This window comes from Littorina saxatilis, linkage group LG13, assembly GCF_037325665.1.
Source record: "Littorina saxatilis isolate snail1 linkage group LG13, US_GU_Lsax_2.0, whole genome shotgun sequence".
Lineage (NCBI taxonomy): Eukaryota > Metazoa > Mollusca > Gastropoda > Littorinimorpha > Littorinidae > Littorina > Littorina saxatilis.
In genome coordinates, this window is record NC_090257.1 from 21287447 (window position 1) to 21306607 (window position 19161).

General features: G+C 40.9%; 1 protein-coding gene across 1 annotated transcript in view; it reads right to left on the bottom strand.

Moving 5' to 3' along the window:
• Window positions 1-272: 272 nt before the first annotated feature.
• Window positions 273-19161, bottom strand: part of LOC138946189 (cyclic nucleotide-gated channel beta-1-like) — a 108280-nt gene continuing 89391 nt past the window's right edge. Inside the window, exons 5-9 of the mRNA XM_070317702.1 lie at window positions 18820-19024; window positions 17383-17642; window positions 14004-14186; window positions 12237-12507; window positions 273-11382 (exon numbers count right to left, since the gene is read on the bottom strand). Of these exons, the coding sequence (XP_070173803.1) occupies window positions 11136-11382; window positions 12237-12507; window positions 14004-14186; window positions 17383-17642; window positions 18820-19024 (1166 nt within the window). The 3' untranslated portion in view covers window positions 273-11135. The remainder of the gene's footprint in view (window positions 11383-12236; window positions 12508-14003; window positions 14187-17382; window positions 17643-18819; window positions 19025-19161) is intronic.

Genomic DNA, 19161 nt, shown 5'->3' on the forward strand with positions numbered 1-19161 from the left:
GCAAACGCACACGCACACACACACACAAAGAAAGTAAAAACACCTGACAACTAGGAGGCCGAAGTTGTATCATGCCTGGAAAAGTACGTCATGTATGTTAGGCCTTTGAAGCTGACGTCATATGTGTACCAAATTCGAGCAGACAGACAGACAAGACACACGCACGCAGGTACGCACGAACGCACGCACGCAAACACACACACACACACACACACACACACACACACGCGCGCGCACACACACACTGAAGAAGAAATAAAGAACAGCCGACGAAAATTATCAAGTTTATTTAAAGTCAAAAGTCAGTCTTGGCCACATCCCACCACAAAGGACAAAGACTTAACACCGTTCTAGAAATGAACAGGATGAGAATATAAACCATACAAGAACAGTTTAAAAATCGCAAACACCAGTGTAAACATTTGTTTCATAATTTTCACATATACGTCATGAACATAAAAAAATACGTAATATGAATACCAGTATGCCACACATGACGTCATATGACCTCAGCATATCATGTCAGCCATTGTGTTCACATGCATTTGTTATGTCTCTTTCTCTTATTCTAAACAAGGTTATATGAAAAAAACGAAAATGTGTGCACAAAAATCAGTGTCTTAAATGAAAGTTAGTAAAAGTTGATTTAAACAAATTGACATCTTACGACGCAAAAAATTGTTTTATCTGCTATTAGAAACAAATACGGGCGAAAAAGTATTGCTAAATACTTAAATAACAAACAGCAACTCATTTCTTTATCAGGTCATTTACAAACTGGGAAGAGAAAAAGCAAATTAAAGAACACATGAATGCTACAAAGCTAATCATAATTATCTGTGCAAGAGTCATCTTGTGTTGTTTGCACCATAAAAAGGTAATACGGAAGACTATTATTAACATTATTGTTGGTTATCGAATAGCAAATGTAACAAAACATTAATAACAATAAGTTTCATAAATCAGAAAAGAAAACATTGAATGCATTCAGCGATTAATTGTCTCTTGTATTCAACGCTTTTTGCAGAAGGAACTTTTACTCAAGACCTTATTTTTGTATTTTGCCACAACCATCAATGTAGACTTGAACAGATAAAAAAAATCTTTTTCTATCACATAATTTCTTTCTTAAAAAAAAAATCAGTTTGCAAACTTATTTGGAGAAAAAAACCCAGTTGTAACATTTTTTTTTAAAACAACCCGCACAAATCCAAGAATGCAAAATTCAAAAAGTACATCACTACTACACTTTCAATGAAAGGTTCGGCTAAATATTACCTCACAAAAAGAAAATAATTGACAGACTTAATTATTTTGGAAATGTGATCTTGGTGCAAAGGTGTCAAAAATGGAGACATTGAATGGGAACTTTCCACTAATATTTTCCAAATTGTCCAGGGAAATATGTGACCCTCCACCACGAAATGAGTCGCATGTCACCTAATATAAGTCCGGGGGATGTCTGGTAACAGTGTGAGGGTCACCTTAGTCACAGGCTTATAACTCAAACAGTTTTTGCTCTTTTCTAAAACGGTTTTCATCACTGGATAGAGCATAAACAACTATTTAGGAAAATGTAAAAATATGAAAATCATGCAAAGGTGACATGCGACTCATTCCGTGGTGGAGGGTCACATATAGCCATTTGAAATACCCGAACATCTTTTTCTTCTCGAACAAAAAGAGACACACACGTATAACACACAGTCACATGAATACACACACAGCTACGTGACGCGAGCGAGCGTACGTTCTCATCCACCAACGTGTACAGACATACTCACGTACGAACACTATATATGTGGATTCACGCAAACAAGGGTAAGCTATTCAAGTAAACGCAGAATGTGTTATTAAAATTTGAATACTGCGCTGTGAACTTCAGCTTGGAAACCTTAAAGGCACTGTACGCCTCCCATAAACCATCACCGATACTGTCAGGCTTTTACACACAGTACAAACACCCTTTCATTTACACACTCACCGCTTTTGAACATCCTAGGTGCCCTACGTAAAGAGCGAGCAATTTTCAAAGAATTAATTTTGCGGATTGTCTGATAACAAAATCGGACGGTGCGTTTTGGCGCCAGACCTTACTTTTAAAATCTAAATGATAAATTGACAGCTTGTACAGCTTGTTACACAAACATTCTTAAATAATAAAATAATTCTTTTTTTCATCAAGACAAGATCAGTACAATTCGAAGTTTTGAAAGTTTGAAAAAAGAAAAGCCCGGAAGCAGGGTCACGCAAGGTCGTGGTTCTCGTAGCAGTCAAAAGCCATCGCTAGAGTTCGTGTGAATCACAGCCGTTTGGTGCGTTTAGATTCAGAGGTACATAATAACGTGCTATTGCAGATAAGCTTACAGCGAGTCGCATTGGAAATCACAAACTGACGACTTCATTGTGAAAAAAGGAAACTGGATCACACGGGTTTACGATGGCTCAGGTAAACCACGCAAAAATAAATTCTTTGAAAATTGCTCGCTCTTTACGGAAGGCACCTAAGATGTTATCAAGCGGTGAGTGTTTAAATGAAAGGGTGTTTGTACTGTGTGTAAAAGCCTGACAGTGTCTGTGATGGTTTACGGGAGTCTTACTGTGCCCTTAAGCCATGTAGGGAGTACAGTAAGAGTAACAGGGAAAAAAATGAAGTTGAGAGAGAGAGAGAGAGAGAGAGAGAGAGAGAGAGAGAGAGAGAGAGAGAGAGAGAGAGAGAGAGAGAGAGAGAGAGAGAGAGAGAGAGAGAGAGAGTTTTACTGCAAGACATGTATATATACTTCTGACATCCCTAAAAGTATTGCTGTTTATGAAGCGGGTTCCATGGAATTATTATACTAATATGAAAAAAAGTACAAAATTATAATATCACTGACGATATTGTTTGGTTCATTTTTTCCTGAGTATACGGTGACTAGAACGAAAAACCGACATATACATTATATATCACCTGCTGGTATTTTGTTGTCATTAAGAATTGCTTTAATGCACACACAAAAGAGAAGAATAAAACACGTTCACGATGAAATAATGTACGATGGTAAACAAACAAAGCCTTCTCAAACTTGCCCAACAATGCACTGTACAGTGTTTAACTGAAATGTTTACTGTTGAAAAAACCTCTTGAATTTCTCCCCTTTTAAACAGGCATGCAAATTACGACAGATCCGTCCAGACATGGGATAAGAGCTTATTTCCAGTTGAACACATACCAAAAGTTAACAGCCTGGTTGCCTCGTGTGCATAGTGGGAGTTCATTTGACACAATTATTCTCACAATGACATGTGTGTCAGTGTATGATGACTTTAATCAATTCCACACAAATATTCCACTCCACACAGGAATCACAGGCACACTCCTCATCGTGAGAGCGGTTGGACTCACCATCGCAGATCTGATCAGGCGTTCACATGGGAAAAGACTAGTCTTCCACTTGGTTTGATACCAATAATCAACATCATGGCTAGCCGCTGTGCCTGTGGAAAGTTGGATTTTTCTGAACGAATTTATTTCTTAAAAAGGCCACTGGCGACTATTACAAAATTAATTCGTCAAACTTGTCCAACTATTCACAGAGAGCGCCAAGGCTGTGATTGTTGGTATGTGTCCAAGTGAGAGACTGGTTTTAGTCCACGTCAAATCCCGGCCAGATCTGAGATGATGAGTCGACCTGTTTTTACGAGAGGAAATGTGCCTTTAACCAGGACGTTGGATTTTGGAATTTCTTTCTTTTCTTTATTTGGTGTTTAACGTCGTTTTCAACCACGAAGGTTATATCGCGACGGGGAAAGGGGGGCAGATGGGATAGAGCCACTTGTCAATTGTTTCTTGTTCACAAAAGCACTAATCAAAAATTTGCTCCAGGGCCTTGCAACGTTGTACAATATATTACCTTACTGGGAGAGTGCAAGTTTCCAGTACAAAGGACTTAACATTTCTTACATACTGCTTGACTAAAATCTTTACAAACATTGACTATATTCTATACAAGAAACACTTAACAAGGGTAAAAGGAGAAACAGAATCCGTTAGTCGCCTCTTACGACATGCTGGGGGGCATCGGGTAAATTCTTCCCCCTAACCCGCGGGGGGGGGGGGGGGGGGGGGGGGTGTTTGGAATGCGCTCAAGCTGTGGGATGCTCTCGTCCAAATCCTAGACAGATCTCTAATGATTGACATGGTGAATTAAATGAGAAGAGGGGTGCCTTTAATTAACAATAAATAAACTGTGCTTATATGCGTGGGAAAAGGGTAGACCACAAACGATCAAAATGAAGATAATCAGTGGAAACCCTAAAGAATACAAAAATAAGAGATAATTAGGGTGAAAAAAGCTCGTCAAAGGTAAACATCGAATGAACAATGAAATGAAAACAAAAGCTACGATTTTGATGCAAAATGGTAGTTTTTGAGTCACAAAATGCTGAATTATCAATCATCTTATAAAAGATTTATCGGAATGTATATATAATGACGGTGACTAATACTATCTATGCATTGACAGGAATAAAAAAACCAACAACAACGTGTTTTGATCATATATTAATAGCATACCGCACCAGAATTTTATTTTAATTTTATTTTGAATGCTTTATTGACTCATCACTAAAGAAATTCGGCTCGCTATTCCCCGGTGAAAAGCTATCAGCAACATAGTCGCGCTACTCTGGTGTGGGCGTGTTTGGATGTGTTTTTGGTTGGTTGTGTGTGTGTTTGTGTGTTTGTGTGTGTGTGTGTGCTATTGTTTCTGATAATGATATTGGTGGGATGGGGTTTGGGTGGGGTTGAAAGCTAACACTTATTGCTAAAGGTTACTCTTTCAATAACTCAAAATGTTCATGACATAACTTAAAGCTTTCCCACAGAGGTAGACCAAAAGTCAACAAAGTACGACTATACAGTTATGTAAAAAATGTCCTTTTCTCATTTGCTCCTTATAACTTCCAACTCATCCCATACTAACCCCAGCCCCCCTCTTCTAAACAAAAAAGGTTCGGGCAAATAAATCGTAACAGTAAGCTCTTAATAGTAAGTTGTCTCCCTTATTCAGTTTTTCCGTTGCTGATGTGTTAAGGTTCCATTACCGTTCATTTGGAACGGGCGGGGAATGGCTAACATTTTGAACATGCAGCCCGAACTCAACCGTTCCTACCGTTCAAAGGAGTTCCGTTAACGTCCATTGGCGTTCCGTTAAGGTCCCCTCTCGATCCCTCCCATTCCCGTGCCGTTCCTTGGTTGCTGTGGGAACGGGACCTAGAACGGATGTGTGGAATGGGAGTATAAGGTTTTACATGGGGTCAGCTCATTCCTTCATGTTGACACATAACACAACCGACAGTGTGGCAACATTTGAGCTGAGTGGGATTTTGTTTTGCTGAATTAATTTTGTTACTGACAGGACTCCCCAAAGTGCGCGTCCCTGCGTCCTATACGCACTAGAAGTCGAAATCACGTACTAGAAATTGATGGAGAGGGTCCCGGGACGCACTTTACCTTTAAAGAGCGGGTCCCGGGACGCACTAAATTTACCGTTATTGTGCGTCCCGTAGGTACTCTTTTCAGACTGTAGTCATCAGCTTACATTACAAAAGAAAGATCAGAAAGCAAGCTGAAAGTGTGCCTGTGTGTTGCAGTTAACAAGGTAAACTTGAAGTATCCTCCTCAAATATTCTGGTGATAACAAAACTTTTTCATATCACATTATTCGCGATCACAATGCGTTATATGTGTACAGAGGGGGTTTGGGGATCCGGGACTCTTGGGACCCTCTAAAACTCCGCTTAGGGGGTCCATGGACCCTCTAAACATTAAAAGTGGGGGTCCCGGGACCCTCTAGGACGGCCGTCTATGGGGAGCCCTGACCAAAACCCATGTCAATCCTCACAATTAGTTGAGCGAAATATTCCTACTTCGCTCCTGAAGCTGCCAGCTTCTTTATTGATTTGAATATATTTTAACTTAGGTTAACTTCAAACACTGAGTCTTGATTCCACATTGAACCGAGTGATCGACAAGAAGAAGAAGAAGATTCCACATTGAACCAGAAAAAAACATTATTAAAAGAAAAAAAGATACACGTGCATTATTTGTTCTGACATGTGAGACTGGATATAACAATATTTACACACACCCACATAACAACGTGTCAGTTTCGTTTTATCACACTTATCTGGTGGAAGAAATTGTAGCAAAAGAAAACCCAGTAATTTCTTTACGTCACAGCTTGGCCATGACACTGCCAACGGGAGCTCACATGACGTCATCCTGAGGGGACGTGATACCTCCCTTGACATACAAGCTACTGTGATACTTCAAGACGTTAGTATGAAAAACGAATGATGTTGATAACTTCCATATTGAATAAATGACACGAAATTTGTACAATAACACACACATACATGCACACTTGCTACATGCATTGACGCCCTTCACACACACACACACACACACACACACACACACACACACACACACACACACACATACACACACACACACACTGATTTGTCTTTTGTAAGCCGCCATTGTAAGTGGGTGTCCTTGTACACTGTTAACAAGGGAAAAAAATCGTACACATTTACACACCAAAGAATTACAATCAAACACCAATATACTCAAAATATGCAGAATAAAATATTAACAACAAAGTGATTTCAGACCAGTTTTATCACAACAGTATGGAAAAATTGATCACAAGAACTGAATTCATCGGCAGAATCTGACCTGTGACATGTCGTCGTGACCGAAATCAAATTTATTCATCAATGATGACCGAGCGTCAGATCGCCGATGAATTCAGCTTGTGTCATGTTAGCAGCGAAATTGGATCAAGACGAATATCTCTTCGTAGGGAGATTGCCCATTTATAGAGTCGTCTCGAAATCACAGCGTCTGGTTTAGAACATTCTGGAAATGACTGCAACGAACGAGTGCCATGAGTGTCTTGTTCAGATTTTGCCACAAACAAAGTTTTTTGTTCCTGTTTCAAATTGCACGATGTATGTTTATGCGTGTACGCGAGTTGGTCTTTTTTTTTCTTCTGAATTGTCCATTTTATAAATCCCTTTGATTAATGATGCACAGTAATTGACTGTGAAGCAACATATTCTGGAATGCAAGTGATTTTTGTTTTCTTCAGATTGATTCTCAGAATGGAATGTTCTGATACATTTGTAAAATGTACCTATATCTAATCAGTCAATTAAGTTAATGGAGATTTTCTTCTGTCTCCTAATATTCACATATTGATGGCAAATACTTGTTGAAACAAGATAACCGGGTTTTTTTCCTTAAAATAAGCGGAATTCAATATTTGGAATGGTTTTTTTCTTCTAGAAAAACTGCCGTTAAGATAATTCATTTAAAAGAAAGAGCTATCGTCCGCAGTATGGTTGTTTTGACTTCAGTGAAGCATTCTTTACTGTTTTGTTTCTTCGCTTGACAAGGGCTGAAACGGATATACTTGGGCAGGGGCTCACATCCACGTCGGACATCGGACATACACGAATATTTTTTCCAAATGTCCTACACATTTTTCATGCAGGACATGCCCTATTGTTTTTGTCACAAAGTGGTCACTGTCCGATTATGCTTTTATTTGATCCGGACATTGTCAGTACTTTCCAATTTACAGTAGTTTGATTTGCTATTTTATTGATGTTTTGCGAAGCGATGTGTCTCTCCAAGGAGACGAAACTTGGGGAGACTTTAAAAAAAAAAGAAGTTTTTGTAGAGAAGAGCTTCCAAGAGTCGCAACACTGAATGCTCCGAGCCGGTTGACAGTTGCCTCCCTTTGCGTTTTTTTTCTTCCGAAAAAGCAACATGCCGCCCAACGAAAATTGGTGCAAGAAAAAAAAGTCCTATTGATTTATTTTTGTTCAGGACAAATGTCCTATCACTTTTGCATTGTCCAGGACATTTGTCCTATGCCACCTCTCATGGATGTGAGCCCCTGCTTAGGTAAGGATTACGTCCCGTCAAAACTAACAGTTGGTTCTTATGTGTGTCTGTGTACCTTTAGAAGTGTTTCTAGAGTGCCTTGAAAAATAAGGAACATAATTATATAGTACTTGCAACGATCAGGTTTTTTTGAGGTCGAAATTCGTTTGTTCATGTCAATGCTTTTCAAATGCCTTCATGCTTTGTTCCACATAACTCTCATTTACTGTTTAATTTTTTTAATCTAAGGCGCCTACGTCCCTTTGTTTCTTTGACATACTGCGGTCTAACAGCTCTTCTTTCCACATGGTTGCACAAATCACTGTAATTTAAACGTTCTGCATGATGGTCACGAAGTTTTGATCCAGCACAGAATGAGTCGGATGTCACCTCGCAGGGTTCTGCGCTAGGCCTTATATACGTCCGGGGGGTGTAAGGTATCAGTGTGAGGATCACCTTAGTCACAGACTTATAACTCAACAAGTGTTTGCTCTTTTCTAAAACGGTTTTCACCACTGGATAGAACTTCAAAATCTCTTTAAGAATATGTAAAAATATAAAAATCATGCAAAGGTGACATGCGACTCATTCCGTGGTGGAGGGTCACATATAACCTGAACCATTTTAACAATCCATCGCAACATTCTCGTTATGAGCCGAAACACTGTGGTTGTATCTGATGTTCACTTTGGGGGCTTTCAGTCGAGAAGGCCTTAGACAGATTGTACAATTTGTCAACCGCCCATTAGCAACGTCAAGTACTTTATCGTCGTATTTGGTCAGTAAAAAAAAGCTCCGTGAGTTAACTGCCATTTGTTTGAATTCACCCGTTCAAACTTTTTCTTTTCTTTCTGGTAGGTCACAAGACTGCGTTGAAAAGTTCCCTTCCTGCTTAACCGTTCACATTCCTAACACGCTCAATACATTGATTGACTTATCTGAAACCTAAATGAAAAACCATGAAATCACTTTGTCGGGCTGTTTACTGTCAAGACTTCACCTTCTTCTTCTTCTTCTTCTGCGTTCGTGGGCTGAAACTCCCACGCACACTCGTGTCTTTTGCACGAGTGGAATTTTACGTGTATGATCGTTTTTTTACCCCGCCATTTAGGCAGCCATACGCCGTTTTCGGAGGCAGCATGCTGGGTATTTTCGTGTTTCTATAACCCACCGGACTCTGACATGGATTGCAGGATCTTTTTCGTGCGCACTTGGTCTTGTACCTGCGTGTACACACGGGGGTGTTCGGACACCGAGGAGAGTCTGCACACAAAGTTGACTCTGAGAAATAAATCTCTCGCCGAACGTGGGGACGAACTCACGCTGACAGCTTCACCAATCTGTCCCCAACCATGCGGAAGTTTAAAAGCAGCGGTGTAAGTTGATTCAGCTTTGCACATGTATTACATGTTCCGAAAGTTTTTCCCTACTGCCCCAGTTTGTCTGTGGACCACGAGTGCAGCTTCACTCTGCCATGACAGCACGTGCCTTCTAACACAGATCTTGAGAACACTTTTTCAGTCAAACAGCTTTCAGTTCCAGCCACTGAATATATTTGCACCTCCCCTTGTACCAGGGTTAGAAGTAAAGTACAAATCATATTGGGCTTTTTAAATTTTTTTTATCAGACTCTTGTCTTTTCGGGATCTTAGCAGACGCACACTATAACATCAAAAAGTTGATCTTGTACCGCAGTAAGGACTGTTTGAAACAATGCTGTGCTGTAAGATCTACTGCCATTCTTTCCTGAAACAAACGCAAAGGTAAAGCCATCCTAGTGTGTGCCCTCACCAACGTTTCGCAAGAAACGGTTTTGGTGATATGTTGCTGAAGTTATTTATTTCACTGCACAAACGGAATTCAAATGCACAGACTCAAACCAATGATGTTCTTGCACTCTTTGTTTCAGCTTCAACGAAATTTGCTTGCGGATTTTTCATTATAGGAGATCCACAGGACAAACACAATTCCAGATCCAGATTCCTACGACGAACCAGTGAAATTGGCGAAAAGGCTGGCTGAAACCGGTTGCAGTTCTGCAACCAACACTAGGTCATCAGCGCAACCGGCTTGCCATTGGCGCATACCAGAGGTTCACTGGTCGAGAAACTGATCCAGATGCTGTTTCATATTTGTTTTACCTTTCGTAGCTCCTGAAGGTCTCCACGCATAGAATGCTTTCTTGTCCAGAGTGCGCTGACCCCAAACCCAAATTGCACAGGCTTTTGCCCTGTAAACAACTTCTTCAGAACGCCTCTCTCAACCTGTTCTCAAATATGCACATTTTCGCAACTGGATTTTCACCAGCAGGATATGGAAGTTGATTGGACGATCCAACAAACCAGATCCAGTTTCTCAACACGATGCCTTCTTGTCGACCCAAACTTGGTTGAAGTCGTTTTGTTTTGCACGTTTTGACAACTGGTTTTGCTGATGCTTCATTGTACCAAGAACAGCTGGAAGTTACTTCAAAAGTAGGACCCTTGGTTCATCACAGATGTGAGAAACCATTTCCGTGTTTATATAACCTCACACAAAACAACCGGTCTTTGACAGTAAGTGACAGAAGTTTGTTGAACCTAACACCCAAACATGGTTCAGCTTCTTACATTTCAATGAAGACCCGTTTCCCAAAACCGGTTTCGCCGAACGCTTGCTGTCAGTTCATTGGATCAGACCGACTCCAGTTTTCAGTGGGGCATCGCAACTGGCCGAAGCACAGTATCACAAAACCGGTTCTTGACAACAGATTACTGAGAGTTCACTGAACTCTCAACCTGAAACTAGATCTAATTACCAGTCGTTCGTCTCAAAGCATCGTTTCACAGAACAACCAATTCTGCTAGCCCCAAATCCAAACCCGGTTCACTTCAAGTAGTTCATCACAACTGACTGAAGCACACGTTTCACAAGAACCCGGGTTTTTGCAAAACAGGATACCGTACCGTAAAGTTAGTTGGACCAGACACATCACAACGGAATCCAGTTTCATATGATGGACTCTTTGACTGGACCAGACACATCACAACAGAATCCAGTTTCATATGATGGACTCTTTGATTGGACCAGACACATCACAACGGAATCCAGTTTCATATGATGAACTCTTTGATTGGACCAGACACATCACAACGGAATCCAGTTTCATATGATGGACTCTTTAATTGGACCAGACACATCACAACGGAATCCAGTTTCATATGATGGACTCTTTGTTAACAACGGTGGACAAAGTGGAAGACTGCAGCCTGTCCCCTCCCCCCGGGCGCTCAGCCCCCCCTCCCCCCCGGTCGTCGCTGACGTCCGTGCTGGCGATGCTGTCGCTCTGGCCGAGGTGCATCTCGAGCTCCATGAGGCGGCTCTCCACGTCCCACTGCTGCTGGTTGAGCTTCACCGTCAGGGCCGTGTTCTCGCCTTCCAGCTGGGCCAGCCTCTCTCGTAACCTGTACCAACACAAGTGCTCACGGCTATAGATTGAGTTCATACCCAAGTAACTATCTGATACGTAGATTTTGTTCATACCCAAGTAACTATCTGATACGTAGATTTTGTTCATCCCCAAGTAACTATCTAATACGTAGCTTTTGTTCACACCCAAGTAACTATATGATACGTAGATTTTGTTCATACCAAAGTAACTATTTGATACGTAGATTTTGTTCATACCCAAGTAACTATCTGATACGTAGTGTGGCAGTCAACGGGTTAAGCATGGAGCCTGCCATGTTCACTGAGAAAGGAAACACATTTGCATCTGTCACAATAGCCCTAAAGGTTAAAGGGACGATAACTCACAACCAGCAAACACAGAGCCTAACATCATAGCTACAATGTGTTCTCGCCTTCAAGCTGGGCCAGCTTCTCTCGTAACCTGTACCCATTCAAATTCTCACTGATGAACCTACTACAGCTCAGGCAACATGCATAATCAAAAAGCTGAGGCGGCACAGTACACTCTGTGATACTGTTTCTTTCTGACATAATGTCACAGTGAATATTATTACAAACAAGACCCTATTCACACTCTCAACTAAAGTGTTCCACTTTTGAACACAGTTTCTGTAAAATAATGATTATCATGTGTGCTACTTTTACAAGTAGAACCCTAAAGTATGGCACTCTGTGTTCAAAACTGGTTACAGAAAGTGTCTTCAAAAGTGGAACACTTTAATTACTTCAGAGTGCGAAGACAGCACTAGACAGCCAAGGCAAGGCAAGGCAAGGTAAAAGGCAAAAGTTACTTCAGAAACCCCTTGGGTTACATTCATTTGAAAAAGAAACAAATGGACAGCCATACCTGGTAATTTCTTTGAGCAGAATGTCGGCTTGGTTCTCTCCTCTGATGGGCGATCCCATTCCAAGAGGGGTGACAGGAGGACCGAGGAGAGGCGACACGGGGTGGGGGGAGTGAGTGTGAGGGAGGAGGGAGCCAGTGGGAGTCTGAGCCATGTTGCCCGGGGAGTGCGGGTAGGAGAGGTGGGGGAAGAGGGAGGTTTGGGAGGAAGCGAGATGATTGGCTGCCAGCCCTCCCCCCGGCTGATGCGTGCCTGGTTGGGACACCTGGATCCCTGGCAACAAAACAAACAGTTAATGTTAATGACATACTATGCTGACCAGGGGCGGATCTAGGAGGTGGGGGGGTCGGTCCGGGGTTTCCGGACCCCCCTTAGCCCCCCAAAAAGGAAAACAAATGGAGAGAGAAAAGAATAAATAAATAGATTTGAAAATAAAGAAAAACTGATGGCTCAGATTGCACCAGATTGCTCCGTTTTCCTTGATTTGAAAAAACCAACAACCTCTAATCCGGGGGGGGGGGGGGGGGGAGGCCCCCAGACCCCCCTGCGAGTCGGCCTTTGTCTTCTAAGCACGGTGAAAGAAGTTGGGTAATTTGTTGGCTCACCTGTTACATCAAATCGGTCAATTGTCCTTGTTTTGATCCGAATTTTTCGTCTTAAATTTACTTTTTGGAAGGCGTGTTAGGGGAAGTTTCTCGGATCAGATTGCACCAGATGGCTTCATTTTGCTTGTTTTTATCACCCTTTCCGGGGGGGGGGGGCATGCCCCCGGACCCCCCTAGAAGGTTCGAAGCTTCGCGCCCTCAACTAAACGCTTTGCGTCGTCGAATTGTCCCCAAAAGAAATTTGGAAACCCCCCCCCCCTTGAAAATGATGTGATCCGACTCTGCTGATACATGCACAGCCTGGCGGTGACCTCACGATGTATTGTCAGCTGCTGATATCTTGCTCGCCATTTTGTACAACTAAGCAGAATGTACGGAAGCCAAGGTAAGGCCCCCCCAAAAAATAGGTCTGTTTACGGTAACATAGGCCAAAAAATAGGGTCGGTAGGTCGGGATTTTTTTTCTTCCAAAAAACCCATATTTTTACGTTATTTTGCAAAAAAAAAAAAAAGATTGGTTTTTTTTGTTTTGTTTTTTTTCCAAATGCCAAAAAAAAGTCTAGGGTCGCGCGAAAAAAATAGGGTCGGTCGGGTTACCGTAAACAGACTATTTTTTGGGGGGCCTAAAATAAACGTCAAAGTATCAACAGTAGCAACAGCTAGATGTGGTACTTTTCAGCACGTGTACGGGAACGTGTACGGGTAACACCATCAAATCTTGTTTTTACGTCACGCGTTTGCCAAGATCTGCAGTCTTGGTGGGAGCAAAACAACGTATGATTTGGAATTTTGGAGAAAGAAAGTGAGTCACGGGTGGCGCAATACCTACACGTACGCGTACAGGTCTTTGCTACACGTTCGATCATCTAGAACACTGTAATTCCAAGCGCGAACAACCTTACCAAAGTTACAGCAAATACTGCCCTTCGTTAATTCCTTTAAGCAAGCACGGTGATGACGCTTGCTGCCAGGGAGGCGAGTAGGCGAGGGTCTCTAAGCTACAATGTGATGCTAGCTCGGCAACAAAAGTTAAATATGACCGGTTAAAGAAAGATGACTTTTCAGAATGTTAAATGTGTAATCATAGACAGCACGAAACATTCACTATAGCGTCAACCTATACAGTGGTCATTGAAAAAGACGGAAGACAACTTGGCCTACTTACCCGGGGAGGGAGGGGGAGGGTAAGGCATGGAGGTAGAGTATGGTGCGAGGTACGTCAGCTGGTTCACCTGAGGCCCCCCGCCGTAAGAGAAGTTGGCGGGAGGCTGGTAGGTCTGGTAGGAGATGGGGTGGGATTGGTGTAACGGGGTACCTGTCTGCGGGTCCGTCACCGTTCCTCCTGGACCTAAGTAGAGAAAGAAAGAGAAACAGATGGTTGGTTATGTTACATCAGATTTAAAAGCATTATACTTTCAAGATACAATTTTAAATGACAATACAACTACCGCTTCTGCCAAAGCTCTTTCAATAGCCAAGCAACATTATAGGCACAGTCTTTCGCTTTCGCTTTCGCTCGCAGTTCAATATTTAACAAGTCGCGTAAGGCGAAAATACAACATTTAGTCAAGCTCAGTCGAACTCACAGAATGAAACTGAACGCACTGCATTTTCGTGGCAAAGGCAGTGAAATTGACAATCCAGAAAAGCGCGGTAGCGCTGAGGAGGATAGCACGCTTGTCTATATCTCTATTATTTTTAACTTTCTGAACGTGTTTTTAATACAAATATATCATATCTATATGTTTTTGGAATCAGGAACGGACAAGAAATAAGATGAAATTGTTTTTAAATCGATTTGTAAAAATTAATTTTAATCATAATTTGTATATTTTTAATTTTCAGAGCTTGTTTTTAATCCGAATATAACATATTTATATGTTTTTGGAATCAGAAAATGATGAAGAATAAAATAAACGTAATTTTGGATCGTTTTATAAAAAATTATTTTAATTACAATTTTCAGATTTTTAATGACCAAAGTCATTAATTAATTTTTTAGCCTCCAAGCTGAAATGCAATACCAAAGTCCGACCTTCGTAGAAGATTGTTTAGTCAAAATTTCAATCAATTTGATTGAAAAATGAGGGTGTGACAGTGCCGCCTCAACTTTTACAAAATACTGGATATGACACACACACACACACACACACACACACACACACACACACACACACACACACACACACACACACACACGCACACACACACACACACACACACATACACCACGACCCTCGTCTCGATTCCCCCTCTATGTTAAAACATTTAGTCAAAACTTGACTAAATGTAAACAAGTCGCGTAAGGCGAAATTACTACATTTAGTCAAGCTGTGGAACTCACAGAATGAAACTGAACGTAGTCCGCCGCTAGTGCAAAAGGCAGTGAAAGTGACGAGCCTGTTTGACGCGGTAGCGCTGTGCTTCACAGCACGCTTTACCGTACCTCTCTTCGTTTTAACTTTCTGAGCGTGTTTTTAATCCAAACATATCATATCTATATGTTTTTAGAATCAGGAACGGACAAGGAATAAGATGAAATTGTTTTTAAATCGATTTCGGAAAGTTAATTTTGATGATAATTTTTATATTTTTAATTTTCAGAGCTTGTTTTTAATCCAAATATAACATATTTATATGTTTTTAGAATCAGAACATGATAAAAATAAGATGAACGTAAATTTGGATCGTTTTATAAAGAATTATTTTTTTTTACAATTTTCAGATTTTTAATGACCAAAGTCATTAATTAATTTTTAAGCCACCAAACTGAAATGCAATACCGAAGTCCGGCCTTCGTCGAAGATTGCTTGGCCAAAATTTCAATCAATTTGATTGAAAAATGAGGGTGTGACAGTGCCGCCTCAACTTTTACAAAAAGCCGGATATGACGTCATCAAAGACATTTATCGAAAAAAAGAACAAGTCGCGTAAGGCGAAAATACAACATTTAGTCAAGTAGCTGTCGAACTCACAGAATGAAACTGAACGCAATGCAACGCAGCAAGACCGTATACTCGTAGTCCACCGCTCACGGCATAGGCAGTGAAATTGACAAGAAGAGCGGGGTAGTAGTTGCGCTGGGAAGGATAGCACGCTTTTCTGTACCTCTCTTCGTTTTAACTTTCTGAGCGTGTTTTTAATCCAAACATATCATATCTATATGTTTTTGGAATCAGGAACCGACAAGGAATAAGATGAAAGTGTTTTTAAATTGATTTCGAAAATTCAATTTTGATAATAATTTTTATATATTTAATTTTCAGAGCTTGTTTTTAATCCGAATATAACATATTGATATGTTTTTGGAATCAGCAAATGATGGAGAATAAGATAAACGTAAATTTGGATCGTTTTATAAAATTTTTTTTTTTTACAATTTTCAGATTTTTAATGACCAAAGTCATTAATTAATTTTTAAGCCACCACGCTGAAATGCAATACCGAAGTCCGGGCTTCGTCGAACATTACCCGACCAAAATTTCAACAAGTTTGGTTGAAAAATTAGGGCGTGACAGTGCCGCCTCAACTTTCACGAAAAGCCGGATATGACGTCATCAAAGACATTTATCAAAAATATGAAAATCAGGAACCGACAAGGAATAAGATGAAAGTGTTTTTAAATTGATTTCGACAATTTAATTTTGATAATAATTTTTATATATTTAATTTTCAGAGCTTGTTTTTAATCCAAATATAACATATTTATATGTTTTTGGAACCAGCAAATGATGGAGAATAAGATGAACGTAAATTTGGATCGTTTTATAAAAGAAATATTTTTTTTACAATTTTCAGATTTTTAATGACCAAAGTCATTAATTAATTTTTAAGCCACCACGCTGAAATGCAATACCGAAGTCCAGACTTTGTCGAACAATACTTGACCAAAATTTCAACCAATTTGGTTGAAAAATGAGGGCGTGACAGTGCCGCCTCAACTTTCACGAAAAGCCGGATATGACGTCATCAAAGACATTTATCAAAAAAATGAAAAAAACGTATGGGGATATCATACCCAGGAACTCTCATGTCAAATTTCATAAAGATCGGTCCAGTAGTTTGGTCTGAATCGCTCTACACGCACGCACACACACACACACACACACACACACATACACACACACACATACACACACACATACACACACACATACACCACGACCCTCGTCTCGATTCCCCCTTCGATGTTAAAACATTTAGTCATAACTTGACTAAATGTAAAAAAACGTCCGGGGATATCATTCCCAGGAACTCTCATGTCAAATTTCATAAAGATCGGTCCAGCAGTTTAGTCTGAATCGCTCTACACACACCCACACACACACACACACACACACACGCACACACACACACAGACACACACACACACACACGCACACACACACACACACACACACACACACCACGACCCTCGTTTCGATTCCCCCTCGATGTTAAAATATTTAGTCAAAACTTGACTAAATATAAAAAGTAACTAGTGTAAATCAGGTACGACACAGCAAGCCATGTCGTATTGTCTATCTCTCTCTCCCCGATCTTACCCGAAACGGTGGAGATGTAAGGTCCAGGGTACCCGTGCGGCTGGTGAAGCGTGTGGGGATGCTGAACCATTCCGGAGGGGGCCGCTTGCTGACCCTCCCGCTTGGGGGACACGGGGGGCGTGAAGGGGGACTTGGTGACGTCAGCAGTGGTGGGGGAGCGGAGCTGGGGGGTACCGTTGTAGGAGGTGAGGGTGGAGGTGGTCTGGTTGCACACCCCCTCGTGGTGAGAGTCAGACGACATCCGCCTTTCCTCCACGCACCTGCCGGTGTAACACGAGAAAATTACTCCCACGAAATTTTTACTCCGGAGTAAACATTTCGTACGAAAAAGTTACTCCCTTTACGAAGAAAGCACTCCCCCATTGCACGAGAAAATTACTCCCCAAGACAGGTGAGTTCCGAGTAAACATTTCGTACAAAAATGTTACTCCCCTGACGAATAAACAACGAATAAATTACTTCACTCCAAAACGAGCAATTTAACTTCCCATGCCAGGTGTACGAAATTTTTACTCCCTTGTCCCAATAATAATCTGTTCCCTTACCTTCGTATTCATACTATCCTAGCTCTGTGCTGAAATTGAAGAATATGATCCTCGTGCCTTGTTATCAATTGCAATTTCATCATCGCTTTGTATTGACATTAAAGAATCTATTCCCATTACATTGTTTAAACAAATTATATTTGCTCAGTGTTGGAATAAAGAATCTGTCCCCATTACCTCGTTATCAAATCGTCTTCGATCTGTGTTAAAATTAAAGAATGTATTTCCCTTACCTTGTTATCAAAACTATCTTTGCTCTGTGCTGACATTGAAGAATCTGTTCTCAATAACTTGTCAGTACAAAGATCTGTGCCGCTTTCCTTGTAATCAAATTATCCTCGCTCTTTGTTGAATTTAAAGAAGGCATTCTTCTTACCTTGTTATCATCGACCCCCCGCGGGTTAGGGGGAAGAATTTACCCGATGCTCCCCAGCATGTCGTAAGAGGCAACTAACGGATTCTGTTTCTCCTTTTACCCTTGTTAAGTGTTTCTTGTATAGAATATAGTCAATGTTTGTAAAGATTTTAGTCAAGCAGTATGTAAGAAATGTTAAGTCCTTTGTACTGGAAACTTGCATTCTCCCAGAAAGGTAATATATTGTACTACGATGCAAGCCCCTGGAGCACATTTTTGATTAGTGCTTTTGTGAACAAGAAACAATTGACAAGTGGCTCTATCCCATATCTTTCCCCGTCGCGATATAACCTTCGTGGTTGAAAACGACGTTAAACACCAAATAAAGAAAGAACCTTGGTATCAAAATATCTTCGCTCTGTGCTGAAATTGAAGAATCTGTTCCCAGTACCTTGTCAGTACAAATATCTGTGCCGCTTTTCTTGCAATCAAATTATCCTCGCTCTTCGTTGAATTTAAAGAAGGTATTCTCCTTACCTTGTTATCAAGTTGTCTTCGCTCTGTGTTGACTCTAACTTCCTCAGCCGCTCTTGGTCGGCCTCTTCGCCCCTGTCGGCACTGTGACCGGTACCAGAAACCATGTTGCCCGGAAGTGTGTGATGACGATGTACCAACATGGCGTCCAGAGGAACCTTGCCGGCCGATTCTACCAGCCCCGGTGTGCTGCGACTGCGTTCTAAAGCTGGAAATGAAACGCGAGGTGTTCATTAGTAAATTAATTAACAATAAAAATAAAAACATAACTCAAATTTTGAGTGGAACGTAGCGGAAATTAAAGCGAGGTATTAATCAATAAATGAATTAACAATAAAATAAAAA